The 20,095-nt window shown below is 45.5% G+C and overlaps 1 protein-coding gene across 6 annotated transcripts in view; it reads left to right on the top strand.

Annotated features, from left to right (window-relative positions):
* alms1 (ALMS1 centrosome and basal body associated protein) overlaps positions 1-18,032 on the top strand; it is a 53,512-nt gene extending 35,480 nt beyond the window's left edge. For all 6 annotated transcript variants that reach the window (XM_048598503.1, XM_048598490.1, XM_048598479.1 and 3 more), the window contains 8 exons: positions 2,135-3,189; positions 6,864-6,987; positions 8,950-9,183; positions 13,365-13,597; positions 15,012-15,186; positions 15,648-15,708; positions 16,622-16,721; positions 17,911-18,032. In XM_048598503.1, the coding sequence (XP_048454460.1) occupies positions 2,135-3,189; positions 6,864-6,987; positions 8,950-9,183; positions 13,365-13,597; positions 15,012-15,186; positions 15,648-15,708; positions 16,622-16,721; positions 17,911-17,955 (2,027 nt within the window). In that variant the 3' untranslated portion in view covers positions 17,956-18,032. The remainder of the gene's footprint in view (positions 1-2,134; positions 3,190-6,863; positions 6,988-8,949; positions 9,184-13,364; positions 13,598-15,011; positions 15,187-15,647; positions 15,709-16,621; positions 16,722-17,910) is intronic.
* Positions 18,033-20,095: the final 2,063 nt, after the last annotated feature.

The following is a 20,095-nucleotide window of genomic DNA, read 5'->3' as shown; positions in this document are numbered from 1 at the left end:
TCCTCTACACTGCCGAGAATCCTGCGATTAACCCTGTATTCAAATTCGACCTTCCAAAATGAATCACTTCACACTTTTCTGGATTGAATTCCATCTGCCACTTCTTTGCCCAGCTCTGTAGCCTGTCAATGTCCTGTTGCAACCTACAACAGCCCTCCACACTGTCCACAACTCCTCCAATCTTTGTAATGATTCCTGTGGACTGGAAAGTTGAAAATGTCACCCTATTATTAAAATAGAGAATGAGAGAGAAACTGAGGAACTACTGACCTGTTAGCCTCGCATCAGTATTAGGGAAAATGTTACAATCTATTTTAAAGGATGGGCTTAATAAAAACCAAAAGAACTGCGGATGCTGTAAATCAGGAACAAAAAGTTCTGAGGAAGGGTCATCGGACCCAAAACGTTAACTCTGTTTTTTCCTTCACAGATGCTGCCAGACCTGCTGAGCTTTTCCAGCAATTTTGTTTTTGTTGTTGATAAAGGATGGGCTTAGTAGATGCATAGAATATGGAACAGTACAGCACAGTACAGGCTCTCAGGCCCACGATGTTGTGCCGAACTTTTACCCGAAACCTAAGGTCTATCTAACCTCCATTGCTACCTTATACTATCATCCATATGCCTATCTAATAGCCGCTTAAATGCCCCTAATGCCTTTTACAAAAAAAACAGAAATTGCTGGAAAATCGGAGCGGGTCTGGCAGCGTCTGTGGAAAGAAAGTAGAATTAATGTATCACGTCCCGTGACCCTTCTTCAAAATGTAGCTGTGAACACAGTGTGTGTTGTGAGGAAGCTGGGAGCAACAGTCGGCCATTTGGCTCTTTGAGCTTACTCTGCCATTCAATACCATGGTGACTGATCACCCAGCTCAGTATCCTGTTCCTGCTTTCTCCCCATGTTCTTTGATCGCCAAGAACTGTATCTAACACATTAAAAAAAAAATCAATGCTTCTGCCTCAACTTGCTTTCTGTGGTGATGAATTCCGCTGGCTCACCGATCTCAGGTTGAAGAAATTTCTTCTCTTCTCAGTCCTAAATGGGCTACCCCAATTCTTAGACTGTGACCCCTGGTTCTGTTTCCCCAGTCATCAGGAACTCGAATCCTCTTGCTGTGAAGGCCAACATACAGTTTATCTTCTTCACCGCCTACTACAGCTGTATGTCTCAACAACTGATGTACAAGGACGCCCAGGTCCTGTTGCACCTCCCTCTTTCCAAATCTATTGCTATTCAGATGATCTGCCTTCTTGTTTTTGCTCCCAAAGTGAATAACCTCGTATTTATCCACATTATACTTCATTTGTCATACGTTAACCCACACACGTTTACCATGTCCAGATATACTGAAGTATCTGTCACCGTCATCACATGCAGGTGCAGGAAGGTGTTAGAAAGGCCAATGAAATGTTAACTGTTATCACAAGAGGATTCGAGTACAGGAATAGGGAAGTCTTGCATTAATTGTATAGGAGCTTGGTTAGACTGCACTTGGAATACTGTGTGCAGGTTTGGTCTCCTTGTCTCGGCAAAGATATTGCCATAGAAGGAGAGCAACAAGGTTCACCAGACTTGTTCACCAGGATGGCAGGACCGTTCTTGAGAATGAGAGGTGATCTCATTGAAACTTATAAAATACACAAACAGGATAAATGCGGATAAGATGTTCCTCCTGGTTGAGGAATCTTGATCCAGGGGAAACAATTTAAAAATAGGGATTATGCCATTTAGGTCTGAGACCAGAAGAAATGATTTTACTCGGAAGTTTGTGAACCTGAGGGCTGTGGAAACAGTCTTCTGAGTACGTTTCAGACAGATATCTGATGACAAGTGGTGTAAAAGACATTGAACACTTCAATCAGCCATGTTCACATTGAATAGTGGGGCAGATTTGATGGGCTGAATGGCCTACTCCTATTCCTTAGTTCCTATCTTGGTGGGAGGTGGGGTTGGTGAAGATTATAGCAGTAAGGGAGGGCTGAAGCTGTGGAGAGAGAGTTCTGATATCCGAGAATTGCTTGGTATCATTTAGTGAGAGGCGAGGATGACATAGATTTGGTGCAGGTTAGGATAGGACTCAAATGTGTGTGGGCCTCCTGCCTTTCACTGTGCCTCCCTGTGCTGTCACTGCAGGTATTCGGCGATGCCAGAGCACCCTCATCCCTGGTGCAGCAGCTTTACCTCCAAGAATGTTGTTGCAAGATGCAGGCGATGGTGACATTTCCACCAGTGGTCCCCTCCAGCACAACCTCAGAAACTCCCTGGAGTCCTGGACCAGTCACTCCCTACGTTACCCTGAGACAAGGCGGCGAACATCCCAGCGGGAATTGAGCAGCAGGGGTTCTCGATCATATCCAGCCATCCGTCCAGCCCTGGGGCATCGGGAGGATGAATGGAGGCATTCTGTCCCCTCGTGTGAGGAATGGACAGAGGTGGCTGCTAGGAGACCCCGGCAGGATAACTCTCGGAGTCAGCTTTGCCATGACGGTGATGTGGCTGATCATGTAAGCTGCCGAGCAGAGGGATCCCAGGGTCAGCCCAGTGCCCGAGAGGCAGCAAAGTACAGCAGCCTGGACGAACTGTGGCAGAAGTTTAAGGACAGGCACGAACAGTATAAGAGCCTGGCATCAAGTAGCGCCAGTGAGCTGTCCCTGCTGGAGCGTTTGGATGAGCTAGCCCGGATGCTAAAAAATCCAGCACACCACTCGCTCCTCACTGCTGAGGGGAGGGCTGGGCCACGCAGAATGGGAGAGAGTGAGAGGAGGCACACAGACTGGGAGAACCCAGCCAGGGATCTGTCCGATTTTGCTGCATGTTCCCTTGCCCCCACGCAGGTTGACAGGCCTGACTCCCTGGAGGAGATCTCCACTGAACGCATCAAGAAGATCCTGGACCATCGACAGTGCGGGGGTCTGCAGAGTGGCAGCCTGGCTGCTGCATCCACAACAGAGTCAGACACTGCAGTTCCTGCCGAGACTGAGCCTCAGACACAGACCGAGACAGGAAGCACTGTCTCGACCATTGACACGGACCGTTTGATCAGGGCCTTTGGGCCCGAGCGCGTCACAGTCCAGCCTCTCTCCCGCTTATATGGCACAATTGAGAGACAGAAAGAGAGTTTGACTCAGAGGAGAGGGAAACTGAGGAGGGCAGAGAGCAGGTGTCGAAGTGTTCCAGTTGACCAGCATGTGAGTGAGGCAGTGGGTTGATGTCTTCCATTGATGCTGATTTGTAGCTTCACAGAAGTGTTCAACCACAGGAGGAGGCCATTCGACCCATTTGCTTTTCAAATGAGTGTTTTGACATCATACCAAATGGGGCAGACAGCGGGGCAGTGGGATTAGTTTGGGATTGATTCAGGGCTGTGGGGAGAGAGTGGGGCAGTGGGATTAGTTTGGGGCTTGGTACAGGGCTATGGGGGGAGAGTGGGGCAGTGGGATTAGTTTGGGGCTTGATACAGGGCTATGGGGGGGAGAGTGAGGCAGTGGGATTAGTTTGGGATTGATACAGGGCTATGGAGGGGAGAGTGGGGCAGTGGGATTAGTTTGGGGATTGATACAGGGTTATAAAACAAGAATTGGAGTCACTTGATGGTTATAACACATTGAAAGCTGAGACAGCCATTCCTGCTATGTTAAGCAGGTTTGGTGATGCCTTGGAAAGCATGTTGAAGGAAGCTCTCCAGGCTATCAGTTTCTTCGCTAGTGATCTTACTTGGTCCATAGCGTTTAATAACTCTTGTGCACAATTATCAAACACGATCAAGTTTGTAACTTCCAACTGACCCCAGCCTCAGCAGAGATTTTGGGGAAATTCTCCATATACAACACAGTCCTGTAATGTTTGATTCTTAAAGAGATACAATCTTAGCCTCTGCAACCTCTGCTCACAATTTAAACCTACGACCCCGAATCATTCTGTTGATTCTATTCTATACTCTGTCGACTACCTTATTTAGGTGCAATGGAGAAAATGGCACTTGGTTATTCCAGATAGGGTTGGAATGAAGATTGAGAGTGCTGAAGTGTCACTTTAAATTCCTGCCCACTTGAGAGGAAAACCAATGTTTGAGCCACCCTGGATTGCTTTCTGATTAATCAACTACTGACATGGAATGATAGGGCGGCACGGTGGCTCAGTGGTTCGCACTGCTACCTTGCAGCACCAGGAACCTGGGTTCAATTCCAGCCTCGGGCAACTGACTGTGTGGAGTTTGCATATTCTTCCTGTGTCTGTGTGGGTTTCCTCCCACAGTCCAAAGACGTGCAGGTTAAGTGGATTGGCCATGCTAAATTACCCATAGTGCCCAGGGATGTGTAGGTGGGTGGATTAGACGTGGGAAATGCAAGGATAGGGTAGAGAGGATGGGTCTGGGTGAGATGCTGTTCGGAGGGTTGGTGTGGACTCGATGGGCTGGATTACCTACTTCCGCATTAGGGATCCTATGAATTCTGTGAATATCTTTGTTCACAGTGCCTCAGTCTCTCCCTGACTAAGTGACTCTCTCCGAGCCGGAAAGCTGCTTATTCTGCTGAGCTGTGACTTCGTAGAATAGAGCACCATCCAGGTGCCTCGTGTGTTTGCTCCCTGCCTAAGTCTGTAAGAAAAAGGAACAGGAGTAGGCCATTCAGCCCCTTGAGCCTGCTCCACTACTCAATAGGATCATGACTGATCTGACATTTCTCACATCCAGTTGCCTGCCCTTTCCCCATGACCCCTGATTCCCTGACTGATCGAGAATCTATCACAGCCTTAAATATACGCAGGGCTCTGCCCCCACAGCTCTCTGTGGCAAGGAGTTCCAAAGATTCTCAACCCATTGAAAGAAGAAATTCCTCCTCATCTCAGACTTAAACTGGCGCCCCTTTATTCTGAGCCAAGCCCTCTGGTCCCAGACTGTCCCATGGAAGCTAGTTTTCTGTCCATGGATGCCAGACCAGTTGAATTATTCCAGCACGTCTTTGCAGGCATAAATCCAATGAGTAGAGTCCCAACCTGTTTAACCTTTGCTCATAAGATACTCCCCTATACCGGAGATCATCGTGGTAAACCTTCTCTGAACTGCCTCCAATGAAATAATATCCTTCCTTAAGTAAGGGGACACAAACTACTCACAATACACCAGATGTGGTCTCACCAGCACCTTGTACAGTTGCTGTTAGACTTTCCTACTTTTATACTCCAACTGCTTTGAAATAAGGGCCAACACTCCCTTAGCCCTTCCTGATTACCTGCTGCACCTGTGTGCTAGCTTTTCTGTGTTTTGTACACAAGTACCTCCATGTTGTTTTGTGTTGCAACTTTCTGCAGTTTTTCTTCATTCAAGTTATATTCTGTGATTCTCTTCCAAAATTTCTCAATTTTCCAAAATTTCTCAATTTTCCAAAATTTTGCTCACTCACTTAACCTATAACCTAAGAGCAGGTTTGAAGGGCCAAATGGCCGCCTCCTGGTCCTATCTTCTATATATCTCTCTCTAAACTGTAACTTTCTCCAAGATGCCTTTCCACCTATTTTTGTGTTGCCTTCAAATCTGGATACAGTACATTCACTTCCTCCAAGTCAGTAATATATATTGTAAACAGTTGAGGTCCCAGTACCGATCCTTGTGGAACCACACTAGTCACAGGTCACCAAGCTGAAAAAGATCCCCTTATCCCCACTCACTGTTTCCTGCCTATGAGCCAATTCTCTCTCCATGCCTATATACTACCTTCAAAACCACGGGTTTTATGACTTACCTTGTTGAACACCTTCTGGAAGTCCAAAGACGACACAGCTACTGGTTGAGACTTCCTCAAAAAACTCTAATAAATTAGTCAGGTACGATTTCCCTTTCATGAAGCCGTGCTGACTCTGCTTGGTTAGATTATGATTTTTCAAATGTTTTACTATTACTTCCTTAATAATACTTTTCAAACATTAAATGTTAGACTGATCGGACTACAGTTACCCACTTTTTGCCCCCCTTCCTGTTTGAATAGGGGTATCACAATAGCAGTTTCCAATCCTCTGGTACTTCTCCAAAATCCAAGGATCTTTGGAAAATTACAGCCAATGCATCCATTATCTCTGTAGCTCTTCTTTTGACATTGTAGGATGCAGGCCATCAGGAGACTTATTGGTCTTTAGCACATTAGTTTGTCTAATACTACTTTAGTGACATGATGGTACTTAACTCCTCCCCGTATCTTTATTAATTGAATGCTTGAAGTAAAGAGTGATGCAAAATATCTGTTAAATCCCTCTGCCATTTCCTTGTTCCCCACAACTCTCTCCCCCGATTCATTTTCAAAGGGGCCTATGTTCATTTTGACTTCTCTCTTCTATATTTAAAGAAGCTGTTATTGTCACTTTTTTATATTCCTCGCTAGTTTGCCCTTGGAATTAATTATCCTCTGTGTTTATTATCTTTTTAGTCATCCTTTCTACTTCTACTTAGTTTCCTTAACTTCCTGGGTTAGCCAAGGTTGGTTTATCCCTCTCATAGAATCTTTCCTCCTTGCTGTGGGATATATTTTTGCTGAGTCATGAATTAACTCCTTCATTGTCTGCCACTGCTTGCTTGCTTTTATTCCTGTTAATCTATCCGCCCAGTTCACTTAAATTCTATCGTGCATGATCACTACTCCAACAATGGCATGCTGCCTTGCTCATTCTCTCACTGTCTTCACTCTCAGCTCTGCTGGAATCAGTTGTTCCCTGTGCTGGGTATGGAAGTGGGAGGGAGCCAGCCCATTCCTCCCTGATTTTACTCACTCTACCTCATCAGTCGGTTGGTCGCTGTGTGGTGGGAGCGCACCCCCCACATCAGCAGAGGGAGCAGATTGCTCAGCCGTATCCCCTGTGTTTTTGTCCACAGGTATCCACAAGCACGTCAGATGCTTTGTCTGCTGACAGCCCCTCTGCCCCACTGCCTCGAGGACCTTCTAGTAAACTCATCAACAAGAAGTGCACCAGGCTGGTCAACCAGGGGGTGCAGACAGGTAAGGGCCTTGCAGGAAGTTGGCCGGTTGTTGTGAGAGCAGTGTGATTTATTTAGGAGCCTAGTGTAGAAGACTTTGAGCCCTCCGCTCAGAAAGAAAACACTTCCAGGTTTGTACAATGTTTCATGGATTCTGAACGTCGTAAAGAGCTTCGCAATCAGTCAGATACTTTGTTTTAAGTAGTAGTCGCCATTGTAATGTGCAGAGCATGACCCCAAAACAAAGTTAAATGATGACCAGTTAGTTCTTTTCATGTGATGATAAGGAATTGTCACTTGAGGGGTCAGACAGGGCCCTTGATTAAAGCTTCGCCTGAGAAGCAGTACCTCCAACTGAATAATGCACCCTCAGTGCACTGTGTGCTCAGGTTTCTGGAGTGGGACCTGGACCCGCGATCTTCTCACTCCACCAACATTGATTCACGGCTGATGCTGACCTGAGGACAAACTGGGGGAGGCAGTGGCATTATCGTTGGAGCCAGAGACCCAGGTAATTTTCTGGGGACCTACATTCAAATCCTGCAGATGGTGAAATTTGAATTCAATAAAACAAAAATCTGGAATTAAGAATCTAATGATGACCATGAATTCATTGTTGATTGTTGGAAAAACCCATCTGGTTCACTAATGTCCTTTAGGGAAGGAAACTGCCATCCTTACCTGATCTGGACGACGTATGACTCCAGACCCACAGCAATGTGGCTGGCTCTTAACTGCCCTCTAGGGCAATTAAGAACTTTTTAATAAAATTTATTTCTTCATGGATTGTGGGTGTTACTAGTTCAGCAAGCATATATTGCCTATTCCTAGATTGTAAAGGAAGAGAGTAGTTAAACATTGGTCCATTGGAAGGAAAGTCAGGACAAGTTATGGAGAAATGGCAGGAACAGTGAAATATTTTACTTGACTCCACGGTAGAAGACTCAATTACATTTCTGGTATATGGAATCTGTTGGGGAGAAAACTGGAATCTATTAAATTCTTAATAATAGTTAGAAAATTGTAATATAATCAGACAAAGTCAATGTGATTTTGTGCGAGTTAAATTTTGCTTGACAAGCTTATTAATCTGTAAGGGTCTAAGTTATTAAGCCAAACAAGGAAGCAAGTACAAAAATGGCTGGATAAGCTGGGAATTTTTTCACTGGCGTGTAGGAGGTTGAGGGGTGGTCTTATAGAGGTTTATAAAATCATGAGGGGTATAGACAAGTTGAATGGAGGGTGTCTTTTCCCTAGGGTGGGGGATTTTAAGACTAGGGGGATATTTTTAAGGTGAGTGGAGAACAATTTTAAAAAGGACGAGAGAGGCAACTTTCTTTTTGGTTCATGTATGGAATGAACTTCCAGATGAAGTGGTGGATGCGGGTACAGTTACAACATTTAAGAGACATTTAGGTAAGTACATGAATAGGAAAGGTTTGGAGAGATATGTGCCAAATGCAGGCAGGTGGGACTAGTTTAGTTTGGAAATGTGGTTGGCATGGACTGGATAGACCGAAGGGTCTGTTTCCGTGCTGCATTAATCTATGTGCCAACCTTAATGACCAAGAGGCATTTGATTTGGACAAACACAAATGATTGATACCTGAGAAGAAGTCTATATTTAAGGATGGTTTATTAACAGGATAGAGGACGGAAGGAATGAATAGGAAGTAATAATCAGGGTGCTGCTATAGTTGTGAGGCTATAACTGAGTAGTTCTGTGAGGATCAGAGCTGGGTTTCAGCCCTTTGCAGCCTACAGTAATGACTTTGACAAAGATATCAAATTTAATCCAGGTCTGCTGAAATTGTGCAGCTTATTGGGAATGTCAGGTGGACACATGAACGCTACAAAGAGATGAAGTATAACGTGGGCCATTTCCTTCAATTTGCTGCTAGATCACAGTTATAATAAAGACAGACTCTTACTCCCACCCCAGCTCTCTTTGTTTGTAACAAGCATGCTGTGTGTCTTGTGTTAGAATCTCTGGAGAGTGACCCAAGCATGACGGAAAGACAGACTCGCGATGTGGGCGTGACCTATCCTTCGCCAGATTCAAACCCGACTCTGCATCGACCAGCTACAGTGGGCAGTCACCGTCACCACTCAGCCTGTCCCACTGCCCGCTGCTCCTCCAGTGCCAGGGACAGGAAGAAGAGCACCTCTCACACTGAAAGGAGACCTGGCAAAGCAGGCAGGACATCAGCTGGACCAGGTGAACAATCATAACATAAGAACTAGGAGCAGGAGTAGGCCATCCGGCCCCTCGAGCCTGCCCCGCCATTCAATAAGATCATGGCTGATCTTTTTGAGACTCAGCTCCACTTACCCGCCCACTCACCATAACCCTTAATTCCTTTACTGTTCAAAAATTTATCTAGCCTTGCCTTAGAAACATTCAGCAAGGTAGCTTAGACTGCTTCACTGGGCAGGGAATTCCACAGGTTCACAACCCTTTGGGTGAAGAAGTTCCTCCTGACCTCAGTCCTACATCTGCTTCCCTTTTATTTTGAGGCAATGCTCCCTAGTCCTAGTTTCACCTGCTAGCGGAAACAATCTCCCTGCCTCCACCTTATCTATTCCCTTCATAATCTTATATGTTTCTATAAGATCTCCCCTCATTCTTCTGAATTCCAATGAGTATAATCCCAGTCTACTCAGTCTCTCCTCATAATCCAACCCTCTCAACTCTGGAATCAACCGAGTGAATCTCCTCTGCACCCCCTCCAGTGCTAGTATATCCTTTCTCAAGTAAGGAGACCAAAACTGCACACAGTACTCCAGGTGTGGCCTCACCAGGACCCTGTACAGCTGCAGCATAGCCTCCCTGTTTTTAAACTCCATCCCTCTAGCAATGACAGACAAAATTCCATTTGCCTTTTTAATTACCTGCTGCATCTGCAATCCTACTTTTAGCGATTCATGCACAAGGACACCCAAGTCTCTCTGCACAGCAGCATGCTGCAATTTTTACCATTTAAAACATAGTCCATTTTGCTGTTATTCCTACCAAAATGGATGACCTCACACTGATCAACATTGTACTCCATCTGCCAGACCTTTGCCCACTCACTTAGACTGTCTATATCCCTCTGCAGACTTTCAGTGTCTTCTGCACACTTTGCTCTACCACTCACCTTAGTGTCATCTGCAAATTTTGACACACCACACTTAGTCCCCAACTCCAAATCATCTATGTAAATTGTAAACAATTGCGGTTCCAACACTGATCCCTGAGGCACACCACTAGCCACTGACCGCCAACCAGAAAATCACCCATTTACCCCTACTCTTTGCTTTCTACTGGTCAACCAATCCTCTATCCATGCCAATACATTACCTGTAATACCGTGCAACTTTATCTTATGTAGCAGCCTTTGGTGTGGCACCTTGTCAAATGCCTTCTGGAAATCCAGATACACCACATCCACAGGTTTCCCCATTGTCCACCATGCAAGTAATGTCCTCAAAGAATTCCACCAAATTGGTTAAACATGGCCTACCCTTCATGAACCCATGCTGCGTGTTCCCATTGGGACAATTTATATCCAGATGTCTTGCTATTTCTTCCTTAATGATAGATTCAAGCATTTTCCCCACTACCGAAGTTAAGCTAACTGGCCTATAGTTATCTGCTTTTTGTCTACTTCCTTTTTTAAACAGTGGCGTCACATTGGCTGCTTTCCAATCCGTGGGAACCACCCCAGAGTCCAGTGAATTTTGGTAAATAATTACTAGTGCATTTGCTATTTCCCCCATCACCTCTTTTAGTACCCTGGGATGCATTTCATCAGGGCCAGGAGACTTGTCTACCTTTAGCCCCATTAGCTTGCCCGGCACTGCCTCCTTAGTGATAATGATAGTTTCTAGGTCCTCGCCTGCTATAACCTTCTTGCCATTAGTTTTCAGCATGTTATTTGTGTCTTCCACTGTGAAGACCAACATGAAATAACTGTTTAATGTCTCGACTATTTCCTCATTCCCAGTTATTAAATTGGCCTTCTCATCCTCTAAAGGACCAATGTTTACCTTCGCCACTCTTTTACGATTTACATATTTATAGAAACTTTTGCTGCCTGTTTTTATATTCTGAGCTAGTTTACTCATTATCTGTCTTATTTTTCTTTATAACTTTTTTTGTGGCTTTCTGTTGGCCTTTAAAGATTTCCCAGTCTACTAGCTTCCCACTACTCTTCGCTTTTTTGTATGTGTTTTTTCAATCTGATACTTTATTTCCTTAGACATCCATGGCTGGCTCTCTCTTTTCCTACAGTTCTTCCTTATCACTGGAATATACTTCTGCTGAGCAGTGTGAAAAATCGTTTTGAAAGTCCTCCACTGTTCCTCAATTGACCCACTATAATGTTTTTGCTCCCATTCTACCTTAGCTAACTCCTCCCTCATTCCTTCATAGTCTCCTTTGTTTAAGCACAAGACATAGGTACTGGATTTAACCTTCTCACGCTCCATCTGTATTTTAAATTCGACCATACTGTGATTGCTCCTTCCGAGAGGACCCTTAACTGTGAGATCATTGATTAATCCTGTCTCATTACACAGGACTAGATCTAGGATAGCTTGCTCCCTCGTAGGTTCCATTACATATCGTTCAAGGAAATTATCGCAGATGCATTCAATGTACCCCTTCTCAAGGCTGCCATGACCGACCTGGTTTGACCAATCAATATGGAGATTAAAATCTCCCATGATAATTGCTGTACCATTTTTACATGCATTAGCTATTTCTATGTTTATTGCCTGCCCCACCACGATGTCATTATTTGGTGGCCTATAGACCAAACCTATCAGTGACTTCTTCTCCCTGCTATTCCGAATTTCCACCCAAATGGATTCAACATTTTGTTCCGTGAAACCGATATCATCTCTCACTACCGCCCTGATATCATCCTTAAAAATCAGAGCAACACCACTTCCCTTACCTTCCTGTCTGTCCTTCCAAACAGTTTGATACCCCTGGATATTTAACTCCCAGTCATGACCATCCTGTAACCATGTCTCTGTAATGGCCACTAAATCATACCCATTTGCCATGATTTGCACCATCAACTCATCCACTTTGTTTCGAATGCTCCGAGCATTCAGATAAAGTGCCCTTATGCCAGTTTTTGCACCTTCTTTTTGGGGTCCTATCACCTCCATTACTAACAGCTCTTGAGTTCTCCTTCCCTTTAACTTTTTTCCTAATTTTCAATGGAGTTGAAGCTTCCTTGTCACCTGCTAACCTGCAGCTTTGCCTTACATTAATTGTTATTCTCCCTCTACGCTCACTCCTCCCTTCCCCCCTACTTACTAGTTTAAAGTCCTATTAACCACCCTATTTACCCTTTTCGCCAGAACACTGGACCCACCCCTGTTCAGGTGGAGTCCATCCCAGTGATATAGATCCCTCCTGTCCCAGAACTGATGCCAGTGCCCCATGAAAAGGAAACCCTCTTTCCCACACTACTCTTTCAGCCATGTGTTTACTTCCCTGATCCTCGCCTCCCTATGCCAATTTGCTAGCTCCCACATCATACAGCTACAAAACATCACCTAGCCTGCCATCTCTACTTAGTTAATTATTTAAAATTAATTAGTTTTTTTTTAGTTTCACAGTGTTCTCTGCGCCAGTAAGTTTATTCCATTATATACTCAAACAGACTCTGGCTTTGCCTTCCGACCCGCTCCCAGAGGATTTGGCGTCGAGGTGACCTCCCCGAAAGATAACAAAGAGAAAAAAGAAAGATAACAAAAAGAAAAAAATACAAATAGCTTACCTGCTTACCACACTTAGTCGTTATTATTAGGGTTAGAGGAGGTGGAAGGGTATTCGTTAACTCTAAATTTATTGGGTGGAAGCTTCCCTTCCCAGGCTGCCCTCGTGCTTTCTGTTCAGTCCAGAGTTACCCTCTTCACTCATCAGCACGTGTCTGAATGGAACTGCTCCATTCCTGTTGTAAAACATTCACGGGGGTCATGGCTAATGGACATGAATTGGTTGTCATTGAGTGACCTGCTCCTGCTGTGCAGCAATGTTACAGCCTGCAGGGGCCTGATTTAATTTCAGGGCGTGGGGTGCAGTACTAATTTAATATCAGGTACTGTGGGGTACAGTTCCCAATTTGATGGCAGGAGTGGGGGTGGGGATGCAATGACACGGTGTCGGGGTCTGGGGGGGGGGGGGGGGGTGACGTGGGGGTGGGGGGTGGGGGGGACATGGTGGGGGGGGGGGGGGGGGTGGGGTAGCGATGACACGGTGTCGGGGTTCGGCGGTGTGTGTAATCTGTTATCAGGGTTAGAGGGGTGTGGGGTTTGAGGGTGGGTTGTGAAGCTGCTGTAATGTGGGTGTGAGCTAACTGCTCTCTGATAACCTGTGTTTATTTTCTCAAACTGTAGCCTGGTTCATTCCTGCTGCAGAACTGAAGTGGAGCTCGAGAAAGGAGAATGTCCCAGGACAGTGTCTCAGTCCACCTCCAAGCCAGTTTGATTTGTCCCCGTCCTCCAGCTCATGGAGGGAGCCCCTTCGTGAGAAGCACTTGCAGCAGCAGTGGGCCAGTGAGACTGTAAATGGCTGGAGCCTGAAACCTGCAGCGAAGAACCCTTCGCCATTAATCCGCCTCACCTTAAAAGTAAGGGAAAAAAGTATTGTTCTGAATAGTCCTGAAACAGTGCCACAACTGGCACACACACTTCCTCTGAATCAGTTTGATGTAAGCGCATTGACGGGAGATTACTGCTCTGATAATCACTGGACTGCCACCTCCTTAACAAAACAATGGTGATGGGAATGTGTTTTCTGGAGACTGGGGAATCCCATTTCCCCACAGTAATAACATGGGATTAGGGAGGTGTTGGCAAGGGAGCTCAAATATACCGAGAATCAGACAATTTCTAATTAATGGTTTGTTTATGATTAGAACAGTCTTAGAAGTAGGTCATTCAGTCTCCTGATTCTGCCAGAGAGATAGTGACTGATCTGGTTGCAGTCTTAATTTCACTCCAGACATTAATATACAATAGTTTGAGACATTCCCATCTGCCTTTATCTGGAAGTCCGTCTCAGCAGTAGGAAAAATCACTTCTCTCTCGGTGTACGTGGGGTTGAGGTGTATGGGTGTTAATTTGTCGTCTTCTGGAATTCATATTTATTTCTGCTTGTTGCTTCAAGGAGATGATGGATTCTTGTTGGGGAAGGGGAGTCAAACGTTATTGGAGTTAGATGGGAGTGTGGAAGTCAAAACACGCACACAGATCTTATTGAATGGTGGAGTAAGCTTGAGGGGCCGAATGGTCGACTTACAGACTCTGTTATGCAGCATGTATACTTCTGCTCCTACTTCGTATGTCCGTGTGTATGAAAAGTGCTCCATCTTTCATTGGTGCAGATTTATTGAATGGCAGGACAGGAGTGATGGACCAGATTGTCCACAGCAACTTCTATCGGTTAATATTTCCAATGTTGTTATCTCAGGAATGGGATCAGGAGAGGACTTCACGTCCCCTTAGGCCTGGCTCTGAAATCTCACTACATTTCTTTTGCTTCCAAAAGTCTGTCAGTCCCATGTCCTGACTATCTCGATAACTTCACTCCTTGAGCCTCTCAGTGTTTACACTGACTGCCCCTCAAGCAGATGTTCATGTTTCGAAGCTGTCACCTCCGAAATTAATGGGGAGGGGAGGAGTTTAGTGATTTACAGGTGGGGTTGGGCATTATTTTGGTGGTTGGTGGGGGAGGATTGAGAGATGGCAGTGGGTTGCATGGGGAGCTGACACAGACCAGAGATTTGTTCCGAGAGTCTGAGGGAGCCTGAGCTGGAATTGGCTGAACTGAGTGAGTCCACAAGAAGCAGACTTGGCTGGGACTCAGTATCCTGGGAGCTGGCTTAGTCCTCCCTCCAATCAGGATTGGGACCAGGAAAGCTCAGGTGTTGCTGTGGTTGGCTCGCTCATTCTCTCTCTCTCTCTCTCACACACACAATCTCTTCCCACACCCACCCCACTGTTTCTCTCACTCTCTCGTGTCTGGTTTACGTTGTTGAACAGGAGGCCTTACACATGAACAGACCAGATTTTATCTCCCATTCTCGGCAACGAGTGAGGCGCCTGGAGTTACTGACGGAAGAGAGGAAAATACAGAGTATCCTGCAGAGTGAGCGGGAGAGACTTTTTAACCAGCCTCAAGAGAGAGGCCGCAGAAGCAGGAAGGGCTGTGCGCTGGGTGAGTGTGACTGTACACCCAGTATACAATGGCACAGGTCAGCTGCTGCACACACACACACAGTCTCTGCATCTCCCCACACTCCACCCTCCCAAGCTGTGTGAACCATCTCTCGTTCTGACTCGACACAGTGTGTGGTTTATGTTCCTGGAGCAGTAACCAAGCACTCCCATCACAGTCTGACTTGAAGAAAGAGTTGGGATCAGTTAAGAGACGATGGGTTTGTGGTCATTGACTGTCTGGTTCATTAATGAAACTTCATTTTGTCTGAATGAGACGTGATTCGGATCCCACACAAACATGACAGAATTTTAACCTCCAGAATGGTGGATCAGACCACTGAGTTGTACCTGGGGCTATGTCGAATGGTGAAAGGGGCTAGGTTTTATGTTTCTGTTGCCTGGACTCAGCACGGAACTGCTTACCCAATTGCCAATTTCCCCCTGTGTTGTATTTCTCAGCTGATGCCATTTTACTGAAGAAGAAAATCCCAAAGAGGGAGATGTTCGACAGGTCCAAGCGGTGAGTGTGCTTTTAGCTGATGGTGCTGTTGGAGATATTTCTGTTTGTGCCATAGCCCTGACAGACCTGATATTCTCCCCTTCTTCCCTCGAGCCCCAATTCCCAGGACTGTCTTGCAACCTGAAGATTATCCGTTCAAATCCCACCACAGCAGATTGAGAGAGATTCAGTCCAATAGATCTGGTTCTTTCTCTACAGCTGACACCAACTGAAGCCATTGAGCAGATCATTGTTACAACCCCAGCTATGGTCATGACTGTCCTTCAGGGATGGGAGTCTGCTACCCTTAGCCAATCTGACCTGCATTCTGACCACACTATGGTCAACTCCCATTGCAGTCCACTGAGTCATAATGATAGTCCCCATTGAGAGAAAACACCATCATAGTCAGAGAGATCTACAGCCCTTTGGCCATTGAGCCTGCACCAGTCAAAATCAACCAACCGACTCTTCTAAACCCATTTTCCAGCGCTTGACCCATGGCTCGTAACCATGACTATTGCCCAGGAGTCTGTGTTGACCCTCGGGGACTGACAGGCATAAACCTGACCATGTCTACAATAAATGGGGAAATCCAAAGCTTGTTCAACACAGCAGGGAGGGAACCTGAAGCTTTGGCTTGTCATGACTCTGCCCTCACACTGGGCACAGGACTAAAATCAATATCGCACAGGAAAGTTCAATTTTGCTTTACATTGTGTTAGCTCCTTTAGGCAAGCACGTCAGTAATTCTGTGTATCCACCGCTGCTGAGCGAGTGAACTTATCCTTCACACTCTCCTCCTGCCTCCCTTATCTCATCTTGACCTTCCCTCAGCTGCAATCTTTCACCTCACTCTATCACTTCACAGCTTCTACCTCAGAGCCTCCCCACAGGTGAAATAGTCAGAATCTTTTCCTCCACTTTGTTGCAGTCTGTACGAGCAGCTTCCTGAGGTCATCAGGAGAAGAGAAGAGGAGAAACGCAGGGCAGAGTATCAGACCAACAGACTGAAGGCTCAACTGTACAAACAGGTAATCCTCTTCCCAGTAACAGCCCATCAAACACAGGGCTGTGGTACCTTAGATGCACAGCTGTTTTACTCCATACTTAGGAGGTGGGTAAGGATTCTACCCATGGTCGTTGCTGAGCCCTGCACTGAGTGAGCTGTGCTGGGAATAGATATGCACATGCGTGCGTGTTGACGTGTGTCTGCCTGTCTGTGTGTGTGTGTGTGAGGTGGAGGCTTTTAGGAGTGTGCATACTGTTGCTGGATTAATAATCTGGAGACCTGGGTCTGAAACCCACCACAGCAGAGGGTTGGAATGTGAAAGGGTCTGGAATTAAAACTCTAAACATGACCATGAAATTATAATCAAATGTAAAATCCCATCTGCTTCACTGATGGCCTTTAGGGAAGGAAGTCTGCCATCCTCACCTGGTCTGGTCAACAGAGGTGGGTGACATTTAACTGCTATCTCAAATGGCCAAGCAAGCCACTTTATTTTATCAGTTGCTAAATCCAAAGAGAAATGAAACCAGACAGATACCTGGCAGTGACCCTAGGAACAGGAAACACCGACAGCAGAAACAGCCCTGTTGACCTGGTCATGTCCTCCTCACTAACATCAGACTAGTGAAGCAACAGCCTGACATAGTCTTACTCACAGAATCATACCTTACAATGTCCCAGACGCCACCATCACCATCCCTAGACATGTCCTGTCCCACCAGCAGGACAGACCTATTAGAGGGTGCAGCACAGTGGAATACAGTCGGAAGGGAGGTGTCCTGGGAATCCTCAATATTGACTCTAGACGCCATGAAGTCTCAGGTTAAAGACTGGTGAGGAAACCTGCTGTTTACCACGTACCATCCTCTCTCGGCTGATGAATCAGTACTCCTCCATGTGGAGGAAGCACCGAGAGTGGTAAGGGCACACAATGTACTCTGCGTGAGGGATTTGAGTACATCAATATTCAACACTGAGCGAGCTGGTTGGGTCCTAAAGGGGAGAGAGATGGAGACCTGTACTCTGGTGTCTCTACAGAGAGTGAGAGACCCACACCCTGGTCTCTGTGCTGTGAGACCTGCCCTATCTGTACTGTTGCTCAGTCTGATGTTAAAGTTGGAGAAACCCTGATGTGTGTTAAAAGCTGAGTCTTGGGGAAAGGTTTGTGTATTGTGTAACACTCCTCTCCTACCTTTTTGTTTTCTGTGTAGAAGATCACAAACCACGTGTTGGGAAGGAAGGTGTCCTGGCAGTGAGCAGTGCCCGGTCCTAGAAATGTCATCCTTACTATCAAGACTACTCGAATGTAAATAAAGATATGTCTAAGCTAAAATGGTCTTGTCACTTGCAGCCCCTTTGGTGTTGGTGTTATAGATATTGATGATAACTCGAAGGCTTTTCCTTTCGGGATGTTTATTTTAGCTACTCTCTTCCTTGACAATTAATGTAGGAATAGGCAATAAATGCTTCACTCCATGAAGAAATCAATTTTAAAAAGTTCCTTTGAATCACTGCACAAATCCTTGGTTCGATCTACCTATGTTGTTGAATTCTGAATGAGGCATGGTCACTGTATTCCATCTGTCGCTGGGTCAGACTCTTTGAGGTCAGTCTCTCTCTTCCTAACAGCATACAAAGTTCAGAAGGTGGCTCAGTGCAAATCTTGCAGGGTGCCCAAGGAAGGGCTGCTGGGTGAGTTCACTCTCAGAACCCCAAGGTGACAGTGTGAGGAAATGAAAGGATCCAGATGTCTGGTGTGGCAGAAGAACACAAAATCTATATACACAGAGTCGTAGAGATGTACAGCATGGAAATAGACCCTTCAGTCTAACTCGTCTATACCAAACACATTCTAAATAAATCCAGTCCCATCTGCCAGCATTTGGCCCATATTCCTCTAAACCCTTCCTAATCATATACCCATCCCAATGCCTTTTTAAACATTGTAATTGTACGAGTCTCCACCAATTCTTCTGTCAGCTCATTCCATAAGACATAGGAGCAGAAATTAGGTCATTCAGCCTAATTTGATCATGGCTGATATATTTCTCAATCCTATTCTCCTGCTTTCTTCCAGTAACCTTCCAATCCCTTATCTAGCTCTGTCTTAAATGTACTCAATGACCTCGCCTCCACAGCCTTCTGTGGCAATGAATTCCATAGATTCACCACTCTCTGGCTGAACCAGTTTCTCCTTATCTCTGTTCCCTTTAATCTAAGGCTGTGCCTTTAGGTTCTAGTCTCTCCTTTCAATGCAAACATCTTCCCAATGTCTACTCTGTCCAGACTATTCAGTATTCTGTAAGTTTTCAATCAGATTCCCCCTTCATCCTTCTAAACTCTCTTACGTATAGACCCATAGTCCTCATATGTTCCTTACGTTAAGCCTGTCATTTCTGGGATAATTCTTATGACCTCCTTTGGACATGCCCCAGAGCCAGTACATCCTTCCAGAGGTATGGGGCCTAAAATTGCTCACAATATTCTAAATGTGGTCTCACCAGAGCTTTATAAAGCCTCAGAAGTACATCCCTGCTTTTATATTCTAGTCCCCTCAAAATAAATGCCAACATTGTATTTGCCTTCCTAACTACCAAATCAATCTGCAAGTTTACCTTGAGCATTCTAGTCCAGGATTCTCTTAAGTCCCTTTGCACTGCAGGTTTCTGAATTTTCTCCCCATTTAGAAAATAGTCTATGCTTTTATTCTTACCAAAGTGCATGACCTCACACTTTCCCACGTTGTACTCCATCTGCCCCTTCTTTGCCCACTCTCCTAACCTGTCCAAATCCTGAGGGGCATGGATAAACTTCTATAAGGTCACACCTCAGCCTATGACACTCCAGGGAAAATAACCCCAGCCTATTCAGCCTATCCCTATAGTTCAAACGCTCCAAGCCAGTCAACATCCTTGTAAATCTTTTCTGCACCCTTTCAAGTTTCACAACATCCTTCCAATAGCTGGGAAACTGGAATTGAACACAGTATCCCAAATGTGGTCTAACCAATGTCCTGTACAGTAGCAACATAACCTCCTGACTCCTATACTCAATGCACTGACCAATAAAGGCAAGCAAACCAAACACCTCCTTCACTATCCTATCTACCCATGACTCCACTTTCAAGGAACCTGCACTCCAAGGTCTCTTTGTTCAGCAACACTCCCCAGGACCTTACCATTAAGTATATAAGTCCTGTCCTGATTTGCCCTTCCAAAATGCAGCACCTCACATTTATCTAAATTAAAGCCCATCGGCCCATCTGATCTCATTGTACTCCGAGGTAACCTCCTTCACTGTCCACTACAGTTTTGGTGTCATCTGCAAACTTACTAACCATACCTCCTATAGAACATAGAACAGTACAGCACAGTACAGGCCCTTCGGCCCATGATG

Source organism: Rhincodon typus, chromosome 1 (assembly GCF_021869965.1).
Source record: "Rhincodon typus isolate 14 chromosome 1, sRhiTyp1.1, whole genome shotgun sequence".
Lineage (NCBI taxonomy): Eukaryota > Metazoa > Chordata > Chondrichthyes > Orectolobiformes > Rhincodontidae > Rhincodon > Rhincodon typus.
The sequence above is the reverse complement of the archived record's forward strand: the minus strand, read 5'-3'. Positions and strand labels throughout refer to the sequence as shown.